This window comes from Micromonas pusilla (assembly GCF_000151265.4).
Source record: "Micromonas pusilla CCMP1545 genomic scaffold MICPUCscaffold_18, whole genome shotgun sequence".
Taxonomy (NCBI): Eukaryota; Viridiplantae; Chlorophyta; class Mamiellophyceae; order Mamiellales; family Mamiellaceae; genus Micromonas; species Micromonas pusilla.
This window is the reverse complement of record NW_003315899.1, coordinates 393,131-418,540: the sequence shown is the minus strand read 5'-3', so window position 1 is coordinate 418,540 and position 25,410 is coordinate 393,131. Positions and strand designations below refer to the sequence as shown.

Sequence of the window (25,410 nt, the reverse complement as noted above, 5' to 3'; positions counted from 1 at the left end):
TCGTGGACGACGTAGAAGAGGGGCTGTCCGTCGCGTGCCTCGGCGCGAAGCGCGGCCGGGGCCCCGACGCGGGGACGCGCGCCGGGGCGAATCGGGGCCCCGGGGCGGCGGAGGCGGCGAGCGCTGCTGACGTCGAGCCGCGATGCGCGGCGGTCGCGGTCGCGACGCGCGCGAACGCGGTCGCCATGACGTTCGGGGGGTCTCGACGCGGGCGGGCGGCGCGCGCTCGAGGGAGTGCGCGCGTCGAGGGAGCGCGCGCGCGGGTCGTCGCGTCTCGAGCGAGAGCGAAGGGCACGTGGCCGCACGTCTCGCGTGATCCCTCCAATCACGCGTTTGCGTCTCGGTGAAAAGTTCGAGAAAAAGCCACGACGACGGACGCACAAAACGACGCGCGCGCTCTCCCTCCCCTCTGGAGCCCTCTCCCCTCTCCGCGAACGATGACCTCCGAGACGCACTCCGTGGGGATGCCCCCCGAGCTCGACCCGCACGACACGGCGCCGCCGCCGCTGCCGCCCTGGCTCAAGGGGTTCTTGGTCACGAGCAAGAACGCGGCGGACGTGAAGCGCGCGGGCGAGGAGGTCGCCAAGCTCTGCTCGGACTTTTGGTTCAAAGCCGCGTACGACGAGCAAGTCCCCGCGTCGATGGTCGGGCAGCCGGGCGTGACCGCGGTCCCGTTTGACACCGCGGAGTCCCTGCACGTCCCCGGGTGCAAAGGCACCGTGTTCGTCGCGCTCCGACCGGACAACACGACCGTGGACGTGCGGTTGCTCGCGAAGGGGCTCATAGAAGAGAGCGACGCCGTCGGCGGCCCGGACGCGAAAGGCGAGGCGTGGACGAAGACCGCGCACACGCGGCGGATAATTCCGATCGAGAGGATCGCCCCGGAGACGGACTTCGACGAGCTCGCGGAGAAGGTGATCTCATGGCACTTCCCGGAGCTTCCGCCGGAGAAGCGTAAGGACCCGCTGACGACGTTTAGGGTTCACTTCGAAGAGCACTCGCCCGCGTTGCACTTGAAGAAGCTCGAAATCGCGAAGAAGATCGCGGACTTGGTGCCTGAGGACTCGTACAAGGTGGACCTTAAGCACGCGGACCTCGTGATCCTGTGCGTCGTCGCCGGCGGCTGCGCGATGATGTCCGTCGTCGAGGGCTACGACGACCGGATGCACCACTTCACGATCCATCCGGAGAAGCAGCCCGCGTCGCCTCCGGCGGCGTAAGTAACGTACGACACGCTTACGTTACAACCTGAGACTACGTCTACAAACGCACGCACGAAAGAATAATGCACGAACGAACGAAAGAACGAACGAACGAACGAAGAAGAAGAATCACGCGAGACCCGTCTTCGCGCCGCCGCCGCCGCCGCCGCCGGTGACGCGCGATATCAAAAACTGCACCCCGGCCTGTACGAGCCCGGACATCGACGCGACGCCGCCGACGATCGCGCAGACGCTCGTGATGAACTCCGTCATGCTGTTGCGACTCTCCACGTAATCAACCTGAGAGCGGCGGTGGGAAGGTCAGAGGAGGATAGATAGAACCGCGCGTCGACGACGAAACATGTTGAAAAAAAAACTAAAAAAACAAAACGAAACGACGCGCACCCGCAGCGGACTCAAGTCGTAGTTGAAATACACCCCGCTCGGCTTCGACCCGACGACGTTCAGCGCCTTCGCCGGCGCGCTCGCCTCCGTGACGCTGTACTGATTCGACTGCAGATACTCCCCGCGCAGAGGCGTGAACGACGTCGGGACGATCTTCAGAAAGTACTGGTGCACGTAGTTCGGGTCCAAGTCCCTCGCGTTCCCGTCCAACGGCGACACGAACCCGGGGAAACTCTTCCCGAACGCGAACCTGTTGATCGTGTGCGACATGTTCAGCCTCGACTGCACGTTCAGCTGCACGTGCTCCATCCCCAACCGGATGCTCTTCCCCGGAGAGACGCTGAAAGACCCGGGGACGCGGTTGACCTCGAGGTACCCGATCACCTCGCACCCTTCCCTCGCCTCGTTCTTGAACGCCTTCTCGATCCCGCCCGGGAACTGCTTGTCCAGCAGCTGCTTCAGGTTGAACATCGTCAGACCTTCCTCCGGCATCAGATCCTCCTCGGAGGTTTTATACTCCTCGTCCCCGGAGAGCGCGAGCGCGTGACTTTCGATGTCCTCGCGGATCTCCTTATGCGCGTTCGCCTTCTCGTGCTTGAACACTCCCTCGAGCGGCTTCCCGTCGGAGTCGAGCCTGCGCTTCTTCAGGTGCCCGCTGTGGACGTCGTGGAACGCCTCCCCGGCCTGATCCATCGTGTCCATGTTGATTATGTCGCACGGGAGCTGATGGAACGTGATGTCAATCTCGACGTGCAGCCGGTTGCTGTTCGCGCTCGTCTTCGCGTCCAAGCCGGTCGCGTCCACGGTCAGCGAGCTCTTCACGACGGGCGTGCGATGGTAGAAGTACTCGTTCACGAACAGGACGAAGCACAGGAGCGCGCATGCGCACGTGATGATCCCGCCGGACATGGACGAGCTCTGTCGAAAGTCCTCGATGACTTTGCTGCTGCTGTACACGTCCATTCGTCGCAGCGTCTTCGCGACTCTCGATCGCTCCCCGCCGGAGTGGTCGCTCGGCGCGGCGGCGACGTTGCGTCTCCGCATGGTGAGTGACCGCGGGGGTTGAGGGCTCGCGCGCGGCCGGCGCGCGGGTCGGTCTGGTCGCGCGAGCGCGCGCGCGATCGTCGACGACGACGACGGACGGGAATCGAAACTTTCTCTTCGTTCGACCAGTGCAGACGCGCGCTCGACGAAACGGCGCGAACGGGGGGGGATCCGCCCCTCGCCGCTCACAACGCGCCGCCGCCGCCGCCTCCTCCTCCTCCGGGCGGTCGCGCGCGGGTTTTTTCTTCTTCGCCCGCGCTCACGCGCGCGCCATCGTTCGCGCTCGCCGTCGCGCCGCGCTCGGGGGTCGACGCGTCCGCGACGGGTGGCGGGGGAGAGACGCGAACGGAACGTCGGACGTCAAATCTCAACAGATCATGAGCCGCTCCGCGGTGGAGCTGCGCGCGTTCGCGCTCGTCTCGAGCGCGTGGGGATGGGTCGAGGAGAACGGGTGGTACGTCCTCGGGACGGTCATCGCGTGCGCCATGGCGTGGGGGCGCTTGAGAGGAGCGCTCGGGAGTGCGCGCGCGCGCCTCCGGAGCGGCGGCGAGATGCCGAGCGCGTCGTCGTACCAAGAGCGACAGCGTCTCGCGCGTCGGCGACAAGAGGAAGCGACGCGAGCCGCCGCGGAGGCGCATCACGCGCGCGAGCGCGAGAAGCGGCTGCGACTCGCGGAAGAACGACGCGCGGCCGCGCTCGGCGGCGGAGGCGGGATGCGCGCGGGAGGACGACGGTTAGGGAGCGGCGCCGCGGACGACGACGGGGCGTCGTCCGCTTCCGCGTCCAAGCCGAAGCCGAAAGCGAGCGGCGACGACGATCCTTTCAAGCGTCTGAGGGACCGTAACCCGCTCGCGGGGGATCCCTCGGGCGGGGGATTCACCTCTTCGCGTCGGCGGCCGCCGGGCGGCGGATGAGGACGGTAGGCGCGACTTCGACGTACACTCGAAGCGCGCGACGTCTCCGCGCCACGCGAAAATCTTAGGAATAGCTCCTTAGCCGCGGCGGCTCGCGCTCGCTCGGTGACGCCGCGCTCTGAACGTCGAAACACGTCGACGGGAGCGCGGCCGATGAAGCGAGACCGCGAGCGCGCCGCAACACGTTGTTTGCACGCATCACGACGCCACGTCAATCATCCTATCCTATGCTCCCAGTATTATAAATAGACCTAGCTGACTATCTACGCGCCCTCGCGCGAGCGCAGCCGATCGACGATGTAGTCCATCTTCATCCCGCGGCTGCCCTTGACGAGCACGCGCGCGTTCGGGCCGATAATCTGCGTGCCTTCGATGATGTCCCAAAGATCCTCCACGTCCTTCGCGATGACGACGCTCTGGACGTTTCGCTTCGGGAAGAAAACGCGCAGCGCCTCGACGAACTCCGGTCCCGCGAGGCCGATTTTGTCGAACCCGGCGTCTAAACACGCCTCGATGACGTCTTCGTGGTGCTGTTTCGACGCCTCGCCGAGCTCGAGCATGTCGCCGAGGAGCACGAACGTCTTGGTTTTCTTGACCTTCGGCGGCCTCGGTTTCGTGGGTTTCTTCATCTGCGGCTTCGGCTTCGACTTCGACTTGGCTTTGGCTTTGGCTTTCGACTTCGACTTGGCTTCGGACTCCGCCTTCGGCTCCTCCTTCTCCTGCTTCTCTTTCGCCTCGAATTTCTCCTCCTCTTCCTCGTACTCCTGGTCCTGATCCATCGCGTCCTTCATCACCCTCAACGCGGCGAGAACGCTCGCAGGGGAGGCGTTATACGCATCGTCTACGATCGTGAGCTTCGAACCCGGAGTCTCCACGACGCGCAGCCGCGCCGCGTCGTCCGATTCGAACGCCTCGACGCCCTTCGCGGCGTCTTCGAGACTGACGCCGGCGGCGACCGCGCACGCGCACGCGGCCGCGGCGTTCGACGCCATGTGCGCGCCGGGCGCGGGCAGCGACACCGCGACCTTCTCGTCGGATGCCGCAGCGCGCAGCGTGAACGACAAGCCCTTCAGCGCGCGAGAGACGACGTCGTCGTACGACACGTCCGGCGGTCGTCCTCCGCCGCCGCCGTCGCGCTCCGTTCCTCCCGCGGCGGCCGCCGCCGCCGCTCCGAACGTCACCACGCGGACCCCGTCCGGGATCGTCATCCCCGCGACGTGCTCGTCGTCCGCGTTCACGACGCACACGTCCCCTGCCGACGCGCCGTCGAACATCTCCGCCTTCGCCCTCGCGACGCCGCGTATATCTCCGCCGACGCCGCTCAGGTGCGCGGGCGCGACGCGCGTCACCAGACGCACCGTCGGCCGCGCGATCTTCGCGAGCGTCGAGATCTCCCCGAGGGCGCTCATCCCGAGCTCTAACACGCACGCGCGAACGTCCGGCGGCGTCTTCAACAACGTCAGCGGCAGCCCGACGTGGTTGTTGAAGTTCCCGGAGGTTTGATGCACGACGCCGAGCGACGCGAGCGCGCGCGCGGTCAGCGCGCGCGTCGTCGTCTTCCCAACCGACCCGGTCACGCCGACGACGACGACGTCCGGGGGGAACCGGTCGCGGACGTCCGACGCGAGCCGCTGCAGCGCGGTCGTGGGGTCGCACGCCGTCTGGACGTATCCCTTGCGCCACGAACCCGGCGGCGGACGCGAGGATATGACGCCGACGCACTCGGTGTTTTGCAGCTCGTCGTTCACGAACTCTTCGTGCGCGTCGCGCGTCTCGCCCACGAGCGCGAGGAACCACTTCCCGCCGGCGACGTCGCGCGTGTCCGTCGTCACGCTCCCGGCGGCGGCGTCGCGCACTAACGTCCCGCCCGTGGCGGACGCGATGTCGGACGCGGTGAAGACGACGCCGCCGCTCGCGTCCGTCGTCCACGGCGGCGTCGTCGCGTCGGCGGCGTCGTCGGTGCCGACGCCGTCGTCGTCGCGCCGCGATCGCGTCGCGTCGGCGTCCGTCGCGGCGCGTCGGACGTCGCGACGCGCGTGCGCGCGGTCCGGGGCTCCGAGACGCGCGGCGCGGGTTCGCACGAGGCGACGAAGCCACGACGCCGGCGCGGGGAGCGTCGAGCACCGCGCGGCCGCCATCGCAGCCCTGGGCGTGGCCGGTGCTTTCGAAAACTGACGACGACTGGGACGAGCAGAGAACGAAGCCGGCCGCGAGGTTCGAGCGCGAGCGCCCGGAAAAAAGTCGAGAAAATGCGCGATAAATCAAAGCTTTTTGGGTCATCACGAAAGGGGTGCCGGTCAACTTCGACCCTGACGATGGTATCAAGCTATGAAGTTCATCGGAGAGAATTGTCGATGATTTTCAGATTCTTTTCAGATGATTTTGGATTTTTGTGACGTGTCCACAAGTAACTTCGGGCCATTTCGGAGGCCGCGGGGGCCGCTTCAGAGATGAGGGAGACCTCGCGCTCGAGATGCGGGCGAGGTCCCCTCCTCGTCCTCGTCCTCGTCATCGCGCTGGGGTGCGTCACCGGCGCGGAAGCGCGAATCGGCAGCGTCTCGCAGACGCTGGCCGTCAGCGCGGCAGCATCGTACGAGCAGTTCACCGTGTTCGGTTTTAAGAAGGGCGGGACCGCAGAGTTCAAGGTCGCGTACGAGTCGCTGACGAACCCGAGCGGGTCGTCGAGCAAGCCCCAGCACGAGACGTGGATCGTCGGATGTAGTGGCTCCGCAGAGCTCGAGATTGAACGCATCTCGGCCGCGAAAGATTGCTTCGCGCAGACGCAAAACTCGAACAGCTGGATGAGAAACACGTGCGAGAACTTTCAAGTCGGGAACGTGTCCACGGACCCGAAGAACACGGTGGACACGATCATCACGTTGACGCAGCGAAAGCGTCTGCACTGGGGTATCTTGATGTGCGGGGACGGGAGTGCGACCGTGGACGTGGACTACATAATGAAGAACGGGAACGAGTATCTCGGGACGGATTACGACGTCCTGCCGAATTTTTACCTCGCGATGACCGTGATCTGGTCGGTGTTGCACTGGGCCCACGGGACGTACAACATGCTGTACCACTACTCGAAGATATCGAAACTGCACCAGATGTTCATGTCAGTGCCGGTCGTGAAGATCCTGTTCATGGTGGCGTGTTTCGTGAAGTGGGATTACATGTCTCGACGCGGGTACGAGTCGGATGATTTATACGCGGCGCACGCGGTGTTGAACACGCTGAACCAAGCGGCGACGTTCGGGGCGTTGTTGGTGATATCCAGAGGGTGGTGTTTAACCCGGCACTTGTTACGCAGAGGGGATTTACTCACGGTCGGAGTCGCGACGGGCGTGCTCGCGGCGTTGCACGCGGGGTATCGGTACTTTGCGGTGCCGAACCTCGCGTTTTTCGCGCTCGTGTTACATGACGTGCGTCGCGATGACGCTCGCGGGGACGACGCGGAACATGCGCGAGCTCAAGGCGCAGCTGCTCATGATGCGCCAGGCGGATATGAACCCCGCGCAGTCGCTGCAGCAGATGAAGTACATAATCTACAACCGGTTTCAGCTCAACATGTTTACGTTCGTGAGCGTGTCGATTCTGATGGAGATCATCCTGCTGTTCCTGCCGCAGTACCCGTACTTGAGCAACGTGTTCATCGAGCTCGTGGACTTGATATTTTGCGCGAGCGTCGCGTACGCGTTCCGGTTGCGAGACCCGAACCCGTTCAACACGCACGAGCCGGAGTTCGACGTCCTGCCGATCAACCCCGCGACTCTGGACGCCGGGAACCCGCGGCATCAAAATTTGATCCAACGCATGGGCGAGATGGGGATGCCGGTGACGATTCCCCTCGCGCGCATCTACGAGACCGAGGTTTTCGCGGCGAAGAAACCGGGCGACGCGGAGGCTGGCGGGGACGTAGATATTAAGAGGCACGACAACGACGGCACCGAGGAGATTCTTCTGCAAGGGAAGAAGGTCGTCGTCGTGGAGAATCCGCCGAAGCTGGGGAAGGGCGGGGACGTCACGGAGAACATCTCCCTGGGGAGTCGCGACGCGTGCGGTGAAATAGAGACCAGCGCGGTCGCGTTAGAAGTAGCAGACATCGAGGAGGAGGTGGTAGAAGAAGCGTCCGAGGACGCCCCAGAGATGGCCTCAGGCGGGGACATCGAGATGGGCGAGGCGACGAGCGAGCGAGCGGAGTGATTTAAATTCGTCAACTATTCCTTCTTTATTCCGTCGTGTTTGTTCGTCGTGCTAGGGCTATTCCTCGAACAAAGCGATCGATCATCAGTGCTTGCGCTCTAGCACGATCACGAGCGCGGCGAGCAGTATCGCGACCAGGACGGACATGTACACCAGGAGCTTGCAGTTCTCCGCCTTCGAGAACACGCGCTTCGCGATTCTCAACGCGCGTCGCAGCGCGCTTCCCGTCCGAGACACGTCCTCGTCTAATTCGTCCAGCAGCCTCGATTGGAGATCGATCTCCTCGCCCACGGCCAGACCGATGTGCTTCGTGCTCGTGACGATCCTCGACAGGTCGTCCAAATCGTCGTCCTGCTCCCGCATCGTGTTCCGTTGCAGCTGAAGGAGGCTGTCGTCGTCGAGCCCAGCCGTGCGCGCCGTCTCCGGCGTCCTCGACCGCTCGCCTCGCTCCATCCTGCTCGCGTCGTCCCGTGTGGTCGCCGCCGCGGCGACGGCGACGACCTCGCCGCCGCCGGAGGGGTTCTCGCCGAGTAAACTCACGACCTCCTCGCCTCGGACGCGCAGACCGCGCATCAAGTCCCTCCTTCGCGTCGTCTCCTTCTCGTTGATTCGCGTCTCGGTGAGCAAATTCTCCAGCTTGTCGAGTTTACCATCGAGCGCTCTCGCCTTCGCGTTCACCGCCTCCGTCAGCTTGGAGACGTTCTTGCCTTCCATGAGGCCATCCTCGCGCTCGTACACGATCTCGAACGCTTCGTTTAAGATCTGCTCCGCCTCGTCGAACTCTTTCAGCCACGCGTCGTCCTTCAAGAACTTCGGGAGACTCATCTCCGTTCGCGGGATCTGAGCTCGACGCGCGCGCGCGCGCGGGTTCGTCGATCTTTCCGCGCGCGCGACCCTAGGTTAACACGAGCGGGCTCGAGCCGCTTCTTCGAGGCGGTTCCGGCGCGGTATCGATCTCGTCACCACCCCTACGAGCGTGCCCCGCGAGCGATCGAGTGCGCTGTAAACGGCGCTGAAGCGACGTCTCGCGGAATGTCCCAGACAGACCAGACCGGTCACGCGAAAAAGAATTCTCGAAAAAAGAATATTTTCTCGACAGATATTCGACACTATGGCCTACGCGGAGCCTTCCCTTCGCTTTCCTCACTTCCTCAACGGTGGCGGCAACCCAAACGGGGGCGTTACGCACGTCGACGGATACACGATCCCTTGCCTGTTCCCGTTATCGAACCACACGCTCGCGCTCAGCACGTTTCCTTTCCACGGCAGAAAGAGCTGCGTCGGGTTTCTCCCGACAAGCACGGGGTCCGACGGATACGTTGCGAATTGCCCAGCCGCCGGCAGCGACCAATCCTTTTGAATGTACAAGTTCGCGTCCGCGACCAGAAGAACATCCTCCTCGCCGCTCGAGTTCGTCCCGCTGGTACCACCCGTCGCGGCGAGTACCTCCTCCGCGGTCGGGTACGTCGTCGCCGTCGGCACGCCGCCGCGTGAGTGCAGGGCGTGACCCAACGTCACGCTCTCGAAGAGGTTATCGCTCACGTTCGCGAACGGCTGGAACACGTACTGTCCGATGTCGAACGGGTCCGCAATCCCTCGGAGCTTATCGTTTATGTAAATTTTCGTGCAGTTGCACAGCCCTGCGGTGACCGGAACCGTGAGCAACGTCGATGCGTCGAGACGTGAAAAAACAAGCATACAAACAAAACGCACCGTCGTAAGAGGCTAGGACCTTGAAAACCTGCCCGTCGTGGACTTTGAACCCTTTGGCTGGGACGGACAAGTCCACGGTGCGCATCCCACCTCCGATGAAGATCGGAAGAAGCGAGAACGACTCGATGAACGTCTGGAAACCGAAGCGAACCTCTCCCGCGTCGGTCACCCATATCGAAAGTGCTCCACCGCAGTGGTGCTCGTTTTGAAAGGGCGCGCAACCACCGATGGTTAAAACATTTTGAGCGTAAATGCCCGTACACGGGATACACCACTGCGTACGTTGTCGTGCGTCAGTCGCTGAAAGGAAAAATCGATCGAGAGAAAAACAAAATTATCGATCAAAACTCACCCAGAAGGAACTCGGCGAACACCAGGGATCGCACAGCGGAAGGACAGATTTATACTGAACCGTGGCTTCGACTGATAATCTGAAACCAGCTCTTCCGTACAGTCCTGGAATTTCATAAGTGCAAGGAAGCCTCTCGCAAAACGAGAACGCGAGCGCCCTCGGGACGATGTCGTTAATAGGTTGCCCGGAAATATCAATCCGCGTCGTCACGAGGCTCGAGAACGCGAAACCTTGATAGAATTCAAAGTCCCCAGCGCGGCAGAACGCGTTTGGATTCGGCACTAAAACTTTGTCAACCTGCGAAAATATTTAATCAAAATCCCGCGCGCGTCGCGCTGATGTTTCGTTTTAATAAATTACGCACCACATGCAAATCGCCGTTTAACGCGAATTGTCCAGCCCTGGTCTCTGGCGGAATAATTTGCGCGACGTTCGGTAAAAAACCCGGCCACGAAAGATCGTTCACAGTGGACTCGTTCCTGCTTGTGAATATTGAACTTGACAAAAAAAGACGTCAACGAATAAGCAGCGCACCTGAACCAGTCGTAAGCAGGACCTCCCGATGCGAAAACTTGTGTTATAAGCGATCCTCCCGGTTTCCCAATGGTATCATGCCGTAAAAATGTGATATCCGCCGGCGATTGCCAATAACGAGAAAGTGTGGTTGGGAAAAACTCCCCGTTCGCAATAAATTGTGGTTCAAGCGGTGGATAAACGAAATCTTGCTGCACCGCCTGCGCGGGGTACACGTTCTTGAATATCAAAGAGGAGACGTTACGAAAAATCAAAACTTTCCTCGTCGAGTAGAGGCAAAAACTCGTTTGGCCGATCGGTAATGGTTGAAAATAGAATCACATCATACAAAATAGCTGTGTGACTTTCGAAAATAGCCTCTCTTGAAAGCGCGAGCTTCGTGAAAAAGTAAAGCCAAGCGATGTCAACAGCTGCGAAGACACTTGCGTCGCCGGGCGGCAAGCATTGTCCTCGCATTTCCGGCTGGAGTCCTAAAACTAAGACGATTTCTTCGTAGACCTGATACTTAGAAAATTAGAGCGAAAATTAATCACGTTTTTTGATTAAAACTTTCCTTTAGCCACGGTGTTCTCGATATTCGATCCATGATTGTAAGACCAAGCTCTGCGGTTGGAGGTATTAACATCGTATCGATGACCTGAACGACGCCGTTTGACGAAACGAGGTCGGGAACGATGACTTTTCCCGCGTTCAACCTTCCCTCGATGAAAATACTTCTCGCCGGGTCTGGCAGTCCAGGAGGCGTTTTAGAAGTCACAGAACGAACTCCTTGCACGCGAATTCCGACTTGTATTATTATGCTCAGCCCGAGGAAAATGTTACACGGCTTCGCGAACAGCGGGTACGCCAGTCTCGTGTCTGTGTTGAATTAAAATCGTGATTTCCGGCGCGTAACGTGATTAAAAAAATAAAATTCGCGCACCGAAAACGTCCGTATTCGCGAGAAGGCATAGTCTGAAATCTTCCTGTGGAATCAACCCTCCGCGCGGGACGAGATCGAGTATCAAATGATACTCCGCGATTTGTTTCCGTATCAAAAATGCGATGAAAGGATCGATGAATGGTTTCAAAATGTCGTCCGGGGTGTATCCCTGCGATCGAAAAAATCAAATCGCGTCGTGGAAGTCGTCGCGTTTAAAAAGCTTTTTTCACCTACCAGGTACGCGAGCGTTCCTTCGACCGCCGCGTTCGTAGGCGCGAAAATCGCTATTCCGGACACTATTTGCCCTAAATTTCCGACCTGGTCCAAGTCCAGGGCTAAGAGCTCGTTCCCTGGACTCGTCACGATTTCCGTGAACAGAGAGAGCTCCGGTCGCAAAGAAAGCTGTCGCAGCGTCGTCAACCCGGGAGTTATCAAAACGGAGTCGACGACGTGCACGAGCCCGTCGCACGCGACGAGGTCGGGAGCGACGACGACCGCTTGATTCCTGCCCAAGACCGCGTACCGCTGCCCGTCGACGGTCACGATTCGCTTGTTCCCGACGCACGTGATGTCCATCACGAGGTCGAAAAAGTTCAGCGCGCCTATCGAAGGACCGAGCAGCGGCGTCACGAAGAGCAACTCGGGTTGCACGCTGCTCTGCAATATCTCCAGAGGGTACATGTTCCACGTGAAGTACCGGCTCCCGGCCAGGATCCCGTCCGCGCCGATCGGGGACAGCCCGACGGCAGAGATCACTTCGGAGTACTGCAGCGTCGAGAGCAAGAGCTCCGGGTCGGAGAACACTTGCTCTTTCGACAGGCCGACTCTTCGGAAGAAATTTTTCCACGCGAGGTTCGTCGGCGCGAACACCGTTCGCATCGCGGTCCCGTCTATCACCTCCCCCGGCGTGCACATCCCGGGCTCGGGTAACACCGGCGACGGAAGCGTCCCTCGAGGAATGAGCGGCGGAACGATGACCGCGCCCGGGAACTGCTGCGCGGTGACGTCCGACGTTCCCTGTACCTGCGCGAAAGGCGTCGTGAGAAAGCTCTCTCGCAACGCGCGCGTCAGAAAAAACGCCTCCGCGGTGATCGACAGCTCCGGGTACGACTCGATCACGGACTCGACGGACGAGTAAAACGCCGCGGCGGGGACGAGAACGTCGTCGATCACGTGCACCGCGAGACCGGGTCCGAAACCCAGCCCCGAACACATCACGACGTTCGGCCCGATCACGTCCGCGCCGCGTTTCAAATAGCCGTCCACGCGAAGTTTTCGCGTCGACCCGGCGTCTTGCGACGCCGCGACGAACAGCAGCGAACTCGCGGTGCCGATCCCGGAGAGATCCAATCCCGCGCTCAGCGCGTCGTCCCGGAACAACGTCTCTAACGGCTGCCCGTCGATGATGTCTTTCGTGAGCAAGAAGCCGCACGACCGTCGCCACAGCGCGTCGTTCGTCGCGCCGCACGGGATCGTGAGGTGATACGACACGATCCCGCACAGCAGTCTCGCGTCCGCGAGAATCTCGTCGAGGCCTCTCCCGAGGTTGATGAACAGCTTCTCGAACGCCTCGTCCGTGGGCGCGAACAAGGTTTGGCCTCGCGCGGTGGTGTAGTAGAACGCGCGCTCGGGGCATCGCGTCCTCGACGCGAGAATCAGCGCGTGCAGGACGCGGAACGAGTGCGAGGCGTCGCTGTCTTTGTTCAGCGACGAGTCCAACCAGATTCCGGTGCCGTCTTCGAACGGGCACCCCGCGTCCGCGGCCTCGAAGGACGCGACGCGGGGCGCGCGCGCGTGCGCGAGGACGACGAACACAAGGACGATCGACGCGTGTCGCATCGCGCGCGATGCGCCGCGATGCGCGCGTCGTGCGCGCGCGCGCGAGCGAGGATGTGTCGTGGTTGCTGGAAGCCGAAACGTCCCGAGGTGACATTTTCCTCGGAGCCGGAACCCGAAAGCGACGAGAAAGCCTCCGAAAAATTCGGGAAAAAAGGCTCGAAATTCAAACATTTCGACTGCATTTCGAGCGAGAGCGACGAAGAGAATAATTCCTCGGAACTGAATTCACATCTCTCTCTCGCGAAATGGCCGCCGCCGCCGCCGCCGCCACGGTCCGCGGCCGCGCGCCTGCCCCGCTCCCGTCCCGCGCTCGGGCGCGCGCGTCCACCGCGCGATGCCACCGCGCGGCGACGCGCGCCGCGGGGGGGCTGTGGTACGTCGACGAGGGTAAGCCGAAGGGGAAGAGAGGCGCGGGGGACGCGAAGGGCGACGTCGTCGTCGAGACGGACGCGCTCTTCGCGTCGAAATACGACAAGCCCGTGATGCGCGTCGGCGCGGAGGGTCAGTCGCTGCCGCTGCCCGAGATGCGCATCGTCTCGGACAAGAAGATGCGCAAGGTGCAGTTCGTCAGCGCGACCGAGGACGCGGACGACTGCCCCGCCCCGGACGGCCTCCCGGAGGTGGCGCTCATCGGCCGAAGCAACGTCGGGAAGTCGAGCCTGCTGAACCTCCTCACCGAGGGCGCGTCCGGGGCGTTGGTCTCGTCCAAGCCCGGGACGACGCAGCGGATCAATCACTATCTCGTGAACCACAAGTGGTGGATCGTGGACTTGCCCGGGTACGGGTACGCGGAAGCGACGGAGGACGAGACCGCGAAGTGGGAGGCGTTCACGAAGGATTACTTCGTCACGCGCTCGAACCTCGCGGGCGTGCTGTTGCTCATAGACGCGTCCGTGCCGCCGCAGGCGAAGGACGCGGAGTACGCGGACTGGCTGATAGAGAACAACGTCCCGTTCACGATCGTTTTCACGAAGTGCGACAGGGACAAGCCCGGGATGCCGAGCGTGGAGGAGAACAAAGCGGAATTCGAGGCGAGGCTCGAGGAGCGGTGGCACCGCTCGCCGTCGATGATTCCGACGTCGAGCGTGAACGCGGACGGGCGCGAGGACGTTTTGAAGTTCATATCGTCCATAATCTTATTCCGAAGAAGGAAGAACGAGGAGCTCAAAAACTCGAAACGACGCGCGAGGGTGAACGCGATGAAGAACGCGAAGCGAGAGGAGAAGCCGCAGAGGCACAGAGAGAGAAAACCGAAACCCGCGGGCGTCGACGACGGGCCGCTGCTTCCGAACCAGGCCGGGTACGTCCCGCGGGTGAAAGGGAAGAGCAAGGGCGCGGGGGGGGAGTGGAGTGAATCGTCCAAGGAGCGCGTGTCCATGGAGTCGCTCATCGCGCAGGAGCTCGCGGACATCGAAAGCGAGAGGCGGTGAGGCGTCGCGACGAATACGAATATCGTTTAGGTTTATCACAACGCACCCGGAAGTGAACGCGTCGTCGCCCCGATCGCCCCCCCGCGTCTTCTTCCTTCCCTCACTGCACGCCCGGGGGACGTACCCGGCCTGGTCCGGGCAGATACGGGTCTATCGGCGGCGCCGGGTATTTCGATTTCGGGTTCGGGTCGGGCTTCTGGAAGAGATAATGCGAGACGTACCACTCGTTCCCTCTCCCGTTGCCGTTGTCGTAGTTGAACATCTCCGCGCACGACAAGAAAAACAGACGCCAGTACACGTACCACTTCGTCTTGTTCTCCTTGCCGTACGTCGCCTCGAGTATCGGTTCCGCTTTCGCGTAGTTGCTATCGAGCTTCTTGAGCCAGTCGTTGCAGGTTCGGTAGTAGTGGTTCCCGTTCAAGCGCCACTGCGTCTTGAAGTGCAGCTCTTTCGCGAAGAAGCATAGCAGACGATCCGACGGCATCGTCCCTCCGGTGAAGAAGTGCGTCGACATCCAGTCGTCCTCGTCGACCGCCTCGAAGTGATACGGGCGCGACCTGTGCACGAAGATGTGTATGAACATCAACCCGCCGGGCTTCAACCACTTCGTGCACCGTTCGAACAGGATGTCGTAGTTCTTCATGTGCTCGAACATCTCGATCGAGACGATGCGGTCGTACTCGCCCGCCTCCGGGGCTTCGAACGACACCATGTCCGCGGTGATGACAGTCAGGTTCTTAATCCCTCGCTCCTTCGCCTGGGCGTCTATGAACTCCTTCTGCGTCTTCGAGTTCGACACCGCGGTGATCTTGGAGTTCGGGAACGTCGCCGCCATCCACAGCGAGAGCGAGCCCCAGCCGCACCCGAGCTCGAGGATGTTCAGTCGGTTCCAGAGCTGCGCGCGGCGCGCGTACTGCGAGAACATGCAGAGCTCGGCCTCGTCGAGCGTCTCGTTCCCGCGCTCGTAGTAACAGCAGCTGTACTTCAGGTTACTTCCGAGGCACAGATGGTAAAACTCGGTCGGGACTTCGTAGTGCTGCTCGTTCGCCGCGCTCGTCTGCTCCGCGACGGGGCGTCGTCGCAGGTCCTCCACGAATTTCAGCTCCGCGTTCACCTCGTCCTCGGTGTTCTCGAACTTCTTGATGCACTTCGTCTTCAGCAGGTACCGGATTCCGCGTCTCAAGATGAAGTCCGGGACCATGTTCGCCTCGACGACCTGCGGAATCGCGCGCGAACGACGGGGTGGTGGGGTCAGGGTCAGAGCGAGGAGGCGACGTCGTCGAACGAATCGAATCGAACCCTGGTTTCTCGGCGGCGGAGGATCGATCATCGGTCGGAACGACGACGATCCGACGCCTCGAGGTCGCGCGCGCGTCGCACCTTCATGAAGTTCGCGTAGAACGCGTCGTACGCGGGTTTCGTGATCGACCCGAACATGATGTAGACGCGATCGTGCGCGTACGTAAACCGCGCGCGCGTCCGCCGCCGCCGCGATGAGTGCGCGCCTCGACCTTTCCAGTCGCTTCTTCTTCTCCGAACCGCCGGAAAGAAAAAAAGTGACCGGACACTGCACTGCTCGCGCTTCCAGGTGCTTCCAGTTTTGAGCGCGCGCGATCGATCGCGATGGGCAAGCGGCGCAAGGTAAGTTCTTCTTCACACTGGTCCCCATACGACCCCGTTGGCGTGGTGAACGCCGATCCTTAAGGACTTTGCCCGGCGCATCTCTCCTCCCACACCTCGCTTTCAATCCCAGCCCTCGACGCCTTTCAACTCCAACTGACGCCTTTCAACTCCACCCCGACGGTCGCGTCGCAAGGCCGCGGTCGAGGACGACGACGAGGACTGGGGCGCCGGGTCCAGAGCGCTCGCGGCGTCGAAGCCGCAGAACGGCGACGTGAGCGCGCGAGAGAACACGTGCAGGGCGCACCTGCGCGCGCTGAACGAACAGTTCGCGGAGTGCGTCCCCGATCGATCGGTCGATCCGCCATCCAACCATCCCTAGAGCTCGACTCAAATCGATCTCCCCCACGCGCGCGTTCCCGCCAACGCCGCCGCGTCGCCCTTCGTCCGCCCCCCGCCTCGACGGACCTCCCACTCTCGCGTCTCGCCGACCGCGTCGTTCCCACCCCGCGCGCTCTCCTCTCGCGACAGGTGGGTGAGCAAGCAGTCGTCGTCCAGGCCGGTGAAGTCGTGGGCGGTCGGGTGCGAGGACTACCTCGCGCACGTCGCGAAGATCAAAACCGACTTCAAGGACGTCCTCGAGACGGACGCCGCGGGGGCGAAGCCGACGATTTCGGCCGCGCCGACGCCTTCCGCGGCGGCGCCGACCTTGTTCGGGTCGCTCGCGACGCCGACGCCGATGAAAGACGCGCCGCTGTTCGGCGCGTTCGCCGCCGCGAAGAAGGACGACGACGCGTCCAAGCCCGCGCCGGCGACGCCGTCGCTCTTCTCCCTCGGCGGCGGCGCGGCCAAGGCGTCGACCGCGCCTTCGACCGCGGCGCCGAGCCTGTTCCCCGCGGCCGCGAGCAACCCGTTCGGCGGCGGCGGCGGCGGCGGCGGCGCGGGCGCGTCGACGCCGAGCCTGTTCACGCCGGCGCCGTCGGGGGGAGGCGCGGGCGCGGGCGCGGCGCCGCCGACGTTTGGCGGGTTCGGGATCCCCCCCGCGACGGGCGGGACGCCCGTCGGCGGCGGCGACGGCGACGACGACGACGAGCCCGCGCGGCCGCCGTCGCCGTCCGTCGCCGCGAAAGAGAAGACGGAGGACGACACCGAAGACACGCTTCTGAAGGTGAAGTGCAAGTTCTTCACGAAGAAGGACGCCGCGGACGCGTGGGGGGATCACGGGGTGAACCACCTCGAGTTTTTGAAGGAAAAAGTCGCCGTGGACGGCGTGAAGCGCGCGCGCGTCGTGTGCCGCAACAGCATCGGGAAGGCGGTCATGAACGCGGGCGTGTACGCGAACATGGGCGTGCAGGTCGTGGAGAAGAAAGCCCCGGACGGCTCCGTGAAGAAGAACGGGATCATCGTCCAGCTGTTCAACGCCGTGGAAGAGAGCGCGAAGACCATCACGCTGTTTCGGTTGGGGAAAGAAGACGACGTCGTCGCGCTCAAGAAGCTGTTCGAGCAGTCCGTCGCGGAGATGAAGTGAAGCGAAGCGAGCGACGACGGTCTTCTCGCGACCGCGTCTCTCTCTCGCGCGCGCGAGCGGGCGTGTTGAATGAATGACGATCACACGTAAACCCAATGAAAACGGAAGCGCGCGCGCGCTCGCTTCTCACTTGCCGCCCTCTTCCGCGCGTTTTTTCCTGTTGGCGCTCGACGACAGCTCCTCGACGACTTCCCACGCCACCGCGCACTGCGACGCCTCCGCGCCGGACTCGCACAGCGATATCGCGACGTCGACCGCGTCCCTGATCGCCCCCGCGAGCGTCTCGTCGTCCGCGTCGCTCGCGTCCCCCTCGGACCCCCCCTCGCCGCTCGACGCGGCTTTCAGCGCGTCTTCGAGTCTCGCGCGCGCGACGAAGGTCCCCGCGGCGGGTTCGCAGCTCTCGTCCGCGCACGGCATCACCCCCGCGAGCGGGTCCACGCCCGCCATCGTCGCGGGATTGCTCATGCGCCCGGAGCCGCTCGATTTCGGTTTCGGTTTCTCTTTATCTTTCGATTTCGCGTCCGCTTTCCCAGCCTTCTCGGGCGGCGGCGGGGCTTTGTACAGCGGCGAACTCTCCGGCGCGTTTTGCGTCATCCCCGCGCGCATCGCCGCGTCTTCGAGCCCGTCGACTTCCTCCCACGCGATCGAGCACTCCACGGTCGCGCCGCCCTTGCACGCCTCGTTCGCGGCTGCGTGACGACGCGCGGACGATGAGCGGGTGAGGTCGGCGAAGGGCCGAGCGATGCGACGCTTCGCGCGAGGGAGAGAACGAATGAAGAAAGAGAGCCGCTCCGCCACGACGACGAGAGATATTTTCGCGCACCTTTGATGGCCTGCTGCAGCTTGAACCTCAACCCCGGCCGCTCTTTGTCCACGAGCATCTCCTCCAAGCTCTCGGCCGCGTCCTTCTCGTACAGAACCTCGAAGGCGATCGCGGCGATGCGCGCTTGGTCCTCCGTGAGCTGCACCGGCGGAGGCACGTCGTCGTCCTCCGGTCGTTTCGAACTCGAGACGTCGTCGTCGTCGCCGTCCGAGGGCGACGCGCGCGCTCGCGTCGCGAGACGCGCGGGTCGGGATCGTCGAACCGCGGAGGAGGGCGCGCGCGACGACGCGCATCGCGTCGGGACGAGCGCGCGGGCCCGGACGGCGTGCATCGTGAGACGGCCGCGCGGGCGATCTTTTGACGACAAGTCAGCGTGGACGGAATAAATGGCGCCAAAATCACTCAACTTCAGTCACACGAAAAGCCGGTCACTCGCTCAGCTCGCCGTCGTCGCCGCCGTCGTCGTCTCCTCCGTCCTCTTCACCTCCGCCCTTCTCGCCGTCCTCCTCCATCTCCCCCGCCTTGCGCTTCCGCGTCGGCACCGCCCGGTCCAACGCGGCGGCCCAGTCGCCTAGCTCCATCTGCGCGTGCGCGATGTCGAGCGTCTGGTTCACCGTCAAGACGTGCGACCCGGTCATCTTCAGGTGGTCGCGTATCGGCAGCCGCGCGTGTCGTATCCCCTGCGCGTTCGCCTTGTCCAAGGTGAGGTTTTTGTGTTTGTTCCGGTCCACGATGCCGCCGATGACGTACACGTCGTCCTCAGAGAACGCGGTCAGCTCGTTCTCTGCCGGGGCGATTCCATGCAAAAAAACACGTTCATCGGTCAGTTGAAAGGGAACGCGATCAAATGTTGAAACCGAGGGATGCTGTGGGTGAAAACCATTAAAAAGAAGCACGCACCCGAGTCCGCGGTCAGGTACACGAGCTTAGACTTCTGTTCCGCCAACAGCTCGATGTACGGCTTCTCCGACGCGATCACCGCCCAGTTCGCCATCCCGGAGCAGCACCGCTCGACGACCTCGCCCATCGCGCCGGTCAGTCCGGTCAGGTACAGACGGCACGGCGTCGCGGCGCGGCAGTTGGCGACGTAACAAAACGACAGCTGCTTCGCGAGGGACTTGAGGGTCGTTCCATACGAGCGAACGTCGGGGTGGAGTTCAAAGGCGTCAGTTGGAGTTGAAAGGCGTCGAGGGCGGGGATCGAAACCGAGGGGTGGGCGGAGAGACACGCCGAGAAAAGTCCTTAAGGATCGGCGTTCACCACGCCAACGCGGTCGTATGGGGACCAGTGTATAGAACGCACCTTGAGCGCCTTCTCGTCCATGAGGTGGCCGAACTCGAGGTCGACGACGACGCCGCGCTTGCTCTGCAGACTCGACTGCTTCTTCACCTTGGCGTCGTTCGCCTCTCGTTTGCGGCGCTCTCTCTTCTCTCTCTGCTCCGTCTCGTACGCCTCGCGTTCCTCCGCGGACATGGCTTGTAATTTCTTCTGGTGCTCCTCCTTGAGCATCGCGCCGCGCGCCGCCTTCTCTTCCTTCTCCTTCGCCCTCTTCGCGGCTTTCTTCTGAAGGAACGCCTCGCGCTTCGCGAGCTTCTTCCGCGCGTTCTTCGACATCGGCACCAGCGTCGACGGGTCGGGGGAGGACTCGCGCTCGGCGGCGGCGGCGGCGGCGGGGGCGGGTTCGTCGGGAGGATTCCCCGAGTCGTCCGCGGCGTCCGCGTCGTCGGAGACGGTCCACAGCGTCGGGACGAACTCCTCTTCTTCCTCCCGCACCTCGGGTGTCGTCGTCGCCGGCGGCGGCGCTTCCGCGGGGGCGCGCGCGTCGTCGGCCATCCCTCCCTTCCTCGCGCGGCTCGCACTGACGAGCGCGCCGAAACATTTCCGCGACGTCCGCGTCCAGTCGCGTCAGGCGCTGAAAAGTTTGCGGAAATCCTCGGAAGGCGCCGTCATTGCGGCCGCCGCGGCCGCCCCCGCCGCGTCATGGCGGAGCACGTCCAGGACGACGACTCCCCCTGGGTCGTCGTCAAGCTCGAGCCGACGTCGGACGAGGAGCGGTGCGAGGAATACGACGAAGAGCCGGAGGGTGAGCCAGACGAGACGGACGAGGACGAGGGCGACGACGGCGACGACGCGTCGCGCGGAGTTGAGAAAGAGTCTAATAATTCCGACGACGACGACGACGCGCCGGACGCTCCCACGGTCGCTCCCCGCGACGTCGACGTCGACGACGACGCGGTCGCGACGCGCAGTGACCTCCCTCCCGCGGCGACCGTCGCCGCGGAGACGACGCCGACGGTCGCCGCGACGTCGACGTCGCCGGTCGATCGCATCACGCACAAGTGCACCGTGAAAGGATGCGTCTCGAACAAGGCGAGGCACAAGGGGTTCGCCGCGCTCAAGTCTCTCGTCGCGCACGTGATGATCACGCACAGCAAAAGCGCGCAGGCGAAGGCGTACCGCGAGGAAGGGTGGGAGAAGCGACGCCGCGTGCACGAGGTGACGCTGAACAAGTCGAAGAGAGTCGAAGAGAAGGCGGGACCCCCGAGCGGCGGCGGCGGCGGCGGCGGGGAGAAGGACGAGAAGACGCCTTCGAGCGCGTCGGACGCCGAGTGGCGGGACGCCACGGCGCCCGCGGAGACGACGGACCCCGCTACCGAGACCGCGGCGCCGCAGAGAGAGAAAGAAGAAGAAGACGAAGAAGAAGAGAAGGTTGGGTACGACCCGGACGAGCTTCTCAACGAGCTCAGGGCGGCGGCGAGCGTGGACGTCGTGAAACCGCCGACGCGCGCGACGCGGCCGCTCGTGGAAGCCGTCGCGTTGAAACGCGCGTGGCGGCTGACGACGGAGGCGGCGACGGTGAAAACGGTTAAGGATAAGCCGTTACTCAATCCGCGGCAGCGCGCGCAGAAGCAGCGGGAAGAGAAGTTTAAGAAGATGGAGCTGAAGCTCATCGAGGAGAAGGACGCGAGACGTAAGGCGGAGGAGGAGGCGGAGCGGTTGCGTCGGTGCGTTCTATACACTGGTCCCCATACGACCGCGTTCGCGTTGTGAATGCCGATCCTTAAGGACTTTTCCTTCCTCGCTCACAACGTTCGACCCCACGCACGCACGACGCCTTTCAGCTCGAAACCGCCGCCGCCGCGCGGGGGCGGCGGGGGACGCGGTGACAACCCCCGCCACTCTTGGAAGCCGCCGCCGCCGCGTCATTACCAGCGATACCAACACCAACAGCACCGAGGCGGCGGCGGCGGCGGCGGCGGCGGCGGCGGCGGACGCGACGGATATCGCGGGCCGCCGCGGTATCCGCATCCGCGCGGACGGGGAGGCGGCGGTCCCGGCGGGGGGAGAGGCTTCGGCGGCTTCGGCGGCTTCGGCGGCTTCGGCGGCGGCGGGCCCGGGCCTGGGCCCGGCGGGGGGAGAGGCTTCGGCTTCGGCGGCGGGCGCGGAGGCGGCGGCGGCGGCGGCGGGCGCGGAGGCGGAAACTTCCGCCACCACCATAAGGGCGGGTCGCGTGGGTACGACGGCGGCGGGCCGAGGCACCACGGGGGTTCGAACCACTCGTCGCGGCCGCACGACAAGCCGTACGACCATCCTCGGCACCTAGAATGGCATAGGACGGGCACCTAACTAAAATGGCATAGACGTTAGACAGACGACATAGCGCGCGCACGTGACGACGACGAACGAAAAATTCGGAATAACACCGCACCGAGACGTTTTCGCACTCGCGAGCGATCTCTGCGCTCCTCCTCCACACCGCGACGCGCGCGCGACGCCTCGCGGTCCGTCAATCGCTCGCGATGGTGTACGATAGCAGCAAGCTCGCGCGCATGGTCCCCCCCCAAACGGAGCAGTCGCTGCCGGTGATGAACGAGCAGTGCGACCGCGTGTTGCGCGCGCTCGAGGCGGACATCTCGAGCGCGGGCGAGCGACGCGCGTCGACGTCGCCGCCGCTCGCGGACGACGACCCGGTGTACGGCGCGCCGAAGCCGGGGGAGGATCTGTGGGTCGCGTCTGTGTCGGGCGGGGGGAAGCGCGCGGCGAACGGCGGCGGCGCGGAGAAGGCGAACCCGCGAGGGGAGGACGCGCGTCCGACGAAGACCCTGGGCGGAGAGAGACGCCGGCAAAAGTCCTTAAGGATCGGCGTTCACCACGCGAACGCGGTCGTATGGGGACCAGTGTGTCCGACGGGCGGGGGCGAAGACGATGATTCGAATCGACGACGATGACAGTGAGACGACGCGCGTAGGATAGGCGGATAGGCGGATAGTCTAATAAGTTATCGAAGAATAGGTACGTAGGGCTACGACCGAGAGTGATGACGTGATGCGCACTCCTCGCGTTCACAGCCTGTTGCTCTCGTAAATCTCCCTCGCGACGTGGTGCAGCACCGCGTGCCTGCGCGCGAGCGCGGCGACGTCCGCGTCGTACCTGGGTGGAGTCGGGTGGAGTTGAAAGGCGTCAGAAGCGGAGTTGAAAGGCGCCGAGGGCGGGTATTGAAAGCGAGCTGTGGGCGGAGAGAGACGCCGCCGGGAAAAAAATTCCTTAAGGATCGGCGTTCACCACGCGAACGCGGTCGTATGGGGACCAGTGTGTCCGCGTCGTACCCGCCGCCGACGAACCCCGCGATCGGGATCCCGCGTCCGACGACGGTGTCCAACACGAGCGCCTCGCGTCGTATCAAGCCCTCGTCCGTGAGCGATAAGCCGCCGAGAGCGTCCGCCTCGTGGACGTCCACGCCGGCTGCGCGCGATGAGAATAAAGTACGTGAAGAGAGAGAGGAAAGGGAGGATGAGAAGGTCGGGAGCGGGGAGGAAGAGAGCGGCAGACGCGACGGATGAAAACCAAAACGCCGAAAATCAATCATCGAAACCGGGACGAACGCCGAACCGAACGCGCACCGTCGTACAGCACGAGCTGCGGCTTGAACTCCTCCAGCACCTCCCTCAACCCTTCCTCCACGGCTTTCATGTACGCGTCGTCCCCGGTCCCCTTCGCGAGCGCGATGTCCCGACTCGCGGTGGCTTTTTTATGTGGGAAATTATCCGCGCAGTGCGCGTCGAGCACGAACACGCGGTCGTCGTCCTCCACGATCGCCGCCGTGCCGTCGCCCTGGTGGACGTCCAAGTCCACGATCAACACCCTCTCCACGGCACCGCGCTGTAACACCCGCTTCGCGGTCACCGCGAGGTCGTTCAGGATGCAAAACCCGGACCCGTGCGCCCTGTGCGCGTGGTGCGTCCCCCCTGCGGTGTTCATCGCCATCCCGCACGTCAACGCTGAGGGGCGGAGTTGAAAGGCGTCAGTTGTTGGAGTTGAAAGGCGTCGAGGTGTGTCGGGATTGAAACCGTGGACGGACTGGGCGGAGAGAAAAGCTTTTCGGGCGAAGAACGTCCTTAAGGAATCGCGTTCACCGCGCGAACGCGGTCGTATGGGGACCGGTGTGACGACTAGCTAGCTAGAACGCACCCAAGTCGGCGGTGAGGATCGTCCCGCTCACCTCGTGCAACGTCCGCTCGACCAAGTCCTCGGACCACGGCAGCCCGATCTTCCTGGACGCGCCGTCGTCGAGCGCGCCCACGCAGAACGCGTCGACGTACGTCTCGCAGTGCGCGGCGAGGAGCTCCTCTCGCGACGGCGCGCGCGCGGGTTGGAACAGATTCTTCCCCGGGACCGCGACGCCCTCGCGGATGAGGCGCTCGTAGAGCGCTTTGAACACGGTCATCGGGAAACGGTGTCCGGTCGGCAGCGCGGGCTTGGAGTATGACGGGTGGTACACGATCGGGAGGCCGTGATCCCCGGGCTTGACCCTCGCGCATGATGATGACTCGGAGGAGGCCGAGGCCGAATCTGCGGGCGAGCCGCCGAACGCGCGCGTCGTCGTCGTCGTCGTCGTCGAAGACGTCGTCGTCGTCGGCGCGCGCGCGGGCGCGGCGACGATTCGACGCTCGGCGACGTCGTGGGCGCCGCGCGCGGCGACGCGCGGGCGCGCGGACGCGAGCAGCGCTCGGCACGTCGCGCGCATCCTCGTGTGCGGAAGGGCGGGGCGGATCTCCCCCTTCCCCCGGGGTCGGCACCTGCCCCGATTTTTCCTCTCGACGAACGCGCCGCGCGATCTGATGCCCCGTCATCACTCCCGCCGCGCGCGGATCCCTCCCTCCCTCGCCCGCACGATGCGCGGGTTACGGCGGCTGCTCGCTCGCGCGGCGTCCGCGCCGCGCTCCGCGGGGCCGTCGTCGCCGCTCGCCGTCGCCCCCGCGGCCGGTCGACTCCTCGACGCGGCCGCGTCTCGCGCGCCCCCGCCGGGGATGAGGGCGGTACCCCCCCTCCAAAAATGTCTCCTCCTCTCGCGCAGATCGATGGCGTGACGCAGCTCGCTCGACGCGCCGCCGCCGATCGTGGTGAACGTCGAGTACGACAGCGACGGCGTGAACGCGTTCATTCAGCTCGCGGACGTCGTCGAGGAAATCTTCCCGAGCGTGATGGTCCAGGAGCGCGAGGGCGACGGCGCGACTTCTGCGAGGGACGGAAGCTTCGAGGTGACGCACGAGGACGACACCGTGCTCTTCTCGAAACTGAAGGAGGGGCGGCTGCCGCGCCCGGAGGAGATCTTGGAGGCGCTGGAGAAGAAGTTCGAGGCCGACGGCGTGGACGCGATGGGCGGCGGCGGTTTAGGCGGCGCGGGGTGCGGCTAGCGCGCGCGGCGCGCGAAGGGCCGCTAAACCCGAGAGATTGATTATTTAACGAACAACCGGCGCGGCGGCGGCGGCGGCGGCGGCGGCGGCGGCGGCGGCGGCGGCGGGACGCGCTCTCACATGACGCCGACGGCATCCGTAAATCCGCGACGCTCGTGGACGGACGTCGGCCGATGCACGTAAAGA

The 25,410-nt window shown here is 63.9% G+C and overlaps 17 protein-coding genes across 17 annotated transcripts; 7 read left to right on the top strand and 10 right to left on the bottom strand.

Moving 5' to 3' along the window:
* Positions 1 to 437: 437 nt before the first annotated feature.
* Positions 438 to 1,220, top strand: MICPUCDRAFT_54773 (uncharacterized protein; the record flags this gene model as incomplete). Its single annotated transcript, XM_003064805.1, has 1 exon — positions 438 to 1,220. One exon carries the CDS (start codon positions 438 to 440, stop codon positions 1,218 to 1,220), a length of 783 nt encoding a protein of 260 aa, XP_003064851.1.
* A 177-nt stretch (positions 1,221 to 1,397) lies between these two features.
* MICPUCDRAFT_4062 (uncharacterized protein) lies at positions 1,398 to 2,591 on the bottom strand (the record flags this gene model as incomplete). The annotated part of the gene is made up of 2 exons (XM_003064688.1): positions 1,398 to 1,502; positions 1,608 to 2,591. Coding segments are annotated over 2 exons (1,089 nt in total), but the record flags the coding sequence as incomplete, so codon positions are not given.
* A 437-nt stretch (positions 2,592 to 3,028) lies between these two features.
* Positions 3,029 to 3,565, top strand: MICPUCDRAFT_54771 (uncharacterized protein; the record flags this gene model as incomplete). Its single annotated transcript, XM_003064804.1, has 1 exon — positions 3,029 to 3,565. The coding sequence occupies one exon, from the start codon at positions 3,029 to 3,031 to the stop codon at positions 3,563 to 3,565; it is 537 nt and encodes a 178-aa protein (XP_003064850.1).
* A 263-nt stretch (positions 3,566 to 3,828) lies between these two features.
* Positions 3,829 to 5,703, bottom strand: MICPUCDRAFT_54770 (uncharacterized protein; the record flags this gene model as incomplete). Its single annotated transcript, XM_003064687.1, has 1 exon — positions 3,829 to 5,703. One exon carries the CDS (start codon positions 5,701 to 5,703, stop codon positions 3,829 to 3,831), a length of 1,875 nt encoding a protein of 624 aa, XP_003064733.1.
* Positions 5,704 to 5,994: 291 nt separating this feature from the next.
* On the bottom strand, positions 5,995 to 7,794 carry MICPUCDRAFT_54768 (uncharacterized protein). Its single transcript, XM_003064686.1, has 2 exons — positions 6,983 to 7,794; positions 5,995 to 6,863 (listed from the first exon to the last, which is right to left on the bottom strand). The coding sequence occupies exons 1-2, from the start codon at positions 7,024 to 7,026 to the stop codon at positions 6,707 to 6,709; spliced, it is 201 nt and encodes a 66-aa protein (XP_003064732.1). The 5' UTR covers positions 7,027 to 7,794; the 3' UTR covers positions 5,995 to 6,706.
* MICPUCDRAFT_49776 (uncharacterized protein) lies at positions 7,767 to 8,794 on the bottom strand. Its single transcript, XM_003064685.1, has one exon. The coding sequence runs from the start codon at positions 8,591 to 8,593 to the stop codon at positions 7,853 to 7,855; it is 741 nt and encodes a 246-aa protein (XP_003064731.1). The 5' UTR covers positions 8,594 to 8,794; the 3' UTR covers positions 7,767 to 7,852.
* Positions 8,795 to 8,886: 92 nt separating this feature from the next.
* Positions 8,887 to 10,823, bottom strand: MICPUCDRAFT_54765 (uncharacterized protein; the record flags this gene model as incomplete). The annotated part of the gene is made up of 6 exons (XM_003064684.1): positions 8,887 to 9,408; positions 9,482 to 9,755; positions 9,834 to 10,130; positions 10,198 to 10,312; positions 10,368 to 10,585; positions 10,689 to 10,823. The coding sequence occupies 6 exons, from the start codon at positions 10,821 to 10,823 to the stop codon at positions 8,912 to 8,914; spliced, it is 1,536 nt and encodes a 511-aa protein (XP_003064730.1). The 3' UTR covers positions 8,887 to 8,911.
* A 73-nt stretch (positions 10,824 to 10,896) lies between these two features.
* On the bottom strand, positions 10,897 to 13,299 carry MICPUCDRAFT_54764 (uncharacterized protein; the record flags this gene model as incomplete). The annotated part of the gene is made up of 3 exons (XM_003064683.1): positions 10,897 to 11,225; positions 11,290 to 11,458; positions 11,524 to 13,299. 3 exons carry the CDS (start codon positions 13,297 to 13,299, stop codon positions 10,897 to 10,899), a joined length of 2,274 nt encoding a protein of 757 aa, XP_003064729.1.
* A 374-nt stretch (positions 13,300 to 13,673) lies between these two features.
* MICPUCDRAFT_7226 (uncharacterized protein) lies at positions 13,674 to 14,261 on the top strand (the record flags this gene model as incomplete). The annotated part of the gene is made up of 1 exon (XM_003064803.1): positions 13,674 to 14,261. A coding segment is annotated over one exon (588 nt), but the record flags the coding sequence as incomplete, so codon positions are not given.
* Positions 14,262 to 14,658: 397 nt separating this feature from the next.
* On the bottom strand, positions 14,659 to 15,759 carry MICPUCDRAFT_45114 (uncharacterized protein; the record flags this gene model as incomplete). Its single annotated transcript, XM_003064682.1, has 1 exon — positions 14,659 to 15,759. One exon carries the CDS (start codon positions 15,757 to 15,759, stop codon positions 14,659 to 14,661), a length of 1,101 nt encoding a protein of 366 aa, XP_003064728.1.
* Positions 15,760 to 16,181: 422 nt separating this feature from the next.
* Positions 16,182 to 17,800, top strand: MICPUCDRAFT_70768 (uncharacterized protein; the record flags this gene model as incomplete). The annotated part of the gene is made up of 3 exons (XM_003064802.1): positions 16,182 to 16,235; positions 16,375 to 16,514; positions 16,710 to 17,800. 3 exons carry the CDS (start codon positions 16,182 to 16,184, stop codon positions 17,704 to 17,706), a joined length of 1,191 nt encoding a protein of 396 aa, XP_003064848.1. The 3' UTR covers positions 17,707 to 17,800.
* Positions 17,679 to 18,880, bottom strand: MICPUCDRAFT_54760 (uncharacterized protein). Its single transcript, XM_003064681.1, has 2 exons — positions 18,530 to 18,880; positions 17,679 to 18,395 (listed from the first exon to the last, which is right to left on the bottom strand). Exons 1-2 carry the CDS (start codon positions 18,858 to 18,860, stop codon positions 17,833 to 17,835), a joined length of 894 nt encoding a protein of 297 aa, XP_003064727.1. The 5' UTR covers positions 18,861 to 18,880; the 3' UTR covers positions 17,679 to 17,832.
* A 176-nt stretch (positions 18,881 to 19,056) lies between these two features.
* MICPUCDRAFT_7027 (uncharacterized protein) lies at positions 19,057 to 19,652 on the bottom strand (the record flags this gene model as incomplete). The annotated part of the gene is made up of 2 exons (XM_003064680.1): positions 19,057 to 19,313; positions 19,430 to 19,652. Coding segments are annotated over 2 exons (480 nt in total), but the record flags the coding sequence as incomplete, so codon positions are not given.
* Positions 19,653 to 20,509: 857 nt separating this feature from the next.
* Positions 20,510 to 21,580, top strand: MICPUCDRAFT_43689 (uncharacterized protein; the record flags this gene model as incomplete). Its single annotated transcript, XM_003064801.1, has 1 exon — positions 20,510 to 21,580. The coding sequence occupies one exon, from the start codon at positions 20,510 to 20,512 to the stop codon at positions 21,578 to 21,580; it is 1,071 nt and encodes a 356-aa protein (XP_003064847.1).
* Positions 21,581 to 22,329: 749 nt separating this feature from the next.
* On the top strand, positions 22,330 to 22,758 carry MICPUCDRAFT_54757 (uncharacterized protein; the record flags this gene model as incomplete). Its single annotated transcript, XM_003064800.1, has 1 exon — positions 22,330 to 22,758. One exon carries the CDS (start codon positions 22,330 to 22,332, stop codon positions 22,756 to 22,758), a length of 429 nt encoding a protein of 142 aa, XP_003064846.1.
* Positions 22,759 to 22,872: 114 nt separating this feature from the next.
* Positions 22,873 to 24,554, bottom strand: MICPUCDRAFT_23685 (histone deacetylase; the record flags this gene model as incomplete). The annotated part of the gene is made up of 4 exons (XM_003064679.1): positions 22,873 to 22,960; positions 23,137 to 23,272; positions 23,431 to 23,808; positions 23,999 to 24,554. 4 exons carry the CDS (start codon positions 24,552 to 24,554, stop codon positions 22,873 to 22,875), a joined length of 1,158 nt encoding a protein of 385 aa, XP_003064725.1.
* A 457-nt stretch (positions 24,555 to 25,011) lies between these two features.
* On the top strand, positions 25,012 to 25,224 carry MICPUCDRAFT_54755 (uncharacterized protein; the record flags this gene model as incomplete). The annotated part of the gene is made up of 1 exon (XM_003064799.1): positions 25,012 to 25,224. The coding sequence occupies one exon, from the start codon at positions 25,012 to 25,014 to the stop codon at positions 25,222 to 25,224; it is 213 nt and encodes a 70-aa protein (XP_003064845.1).
* Between the last annotated feature and the right edge of the window lie 186 nt (positions 25,225 to 25,410).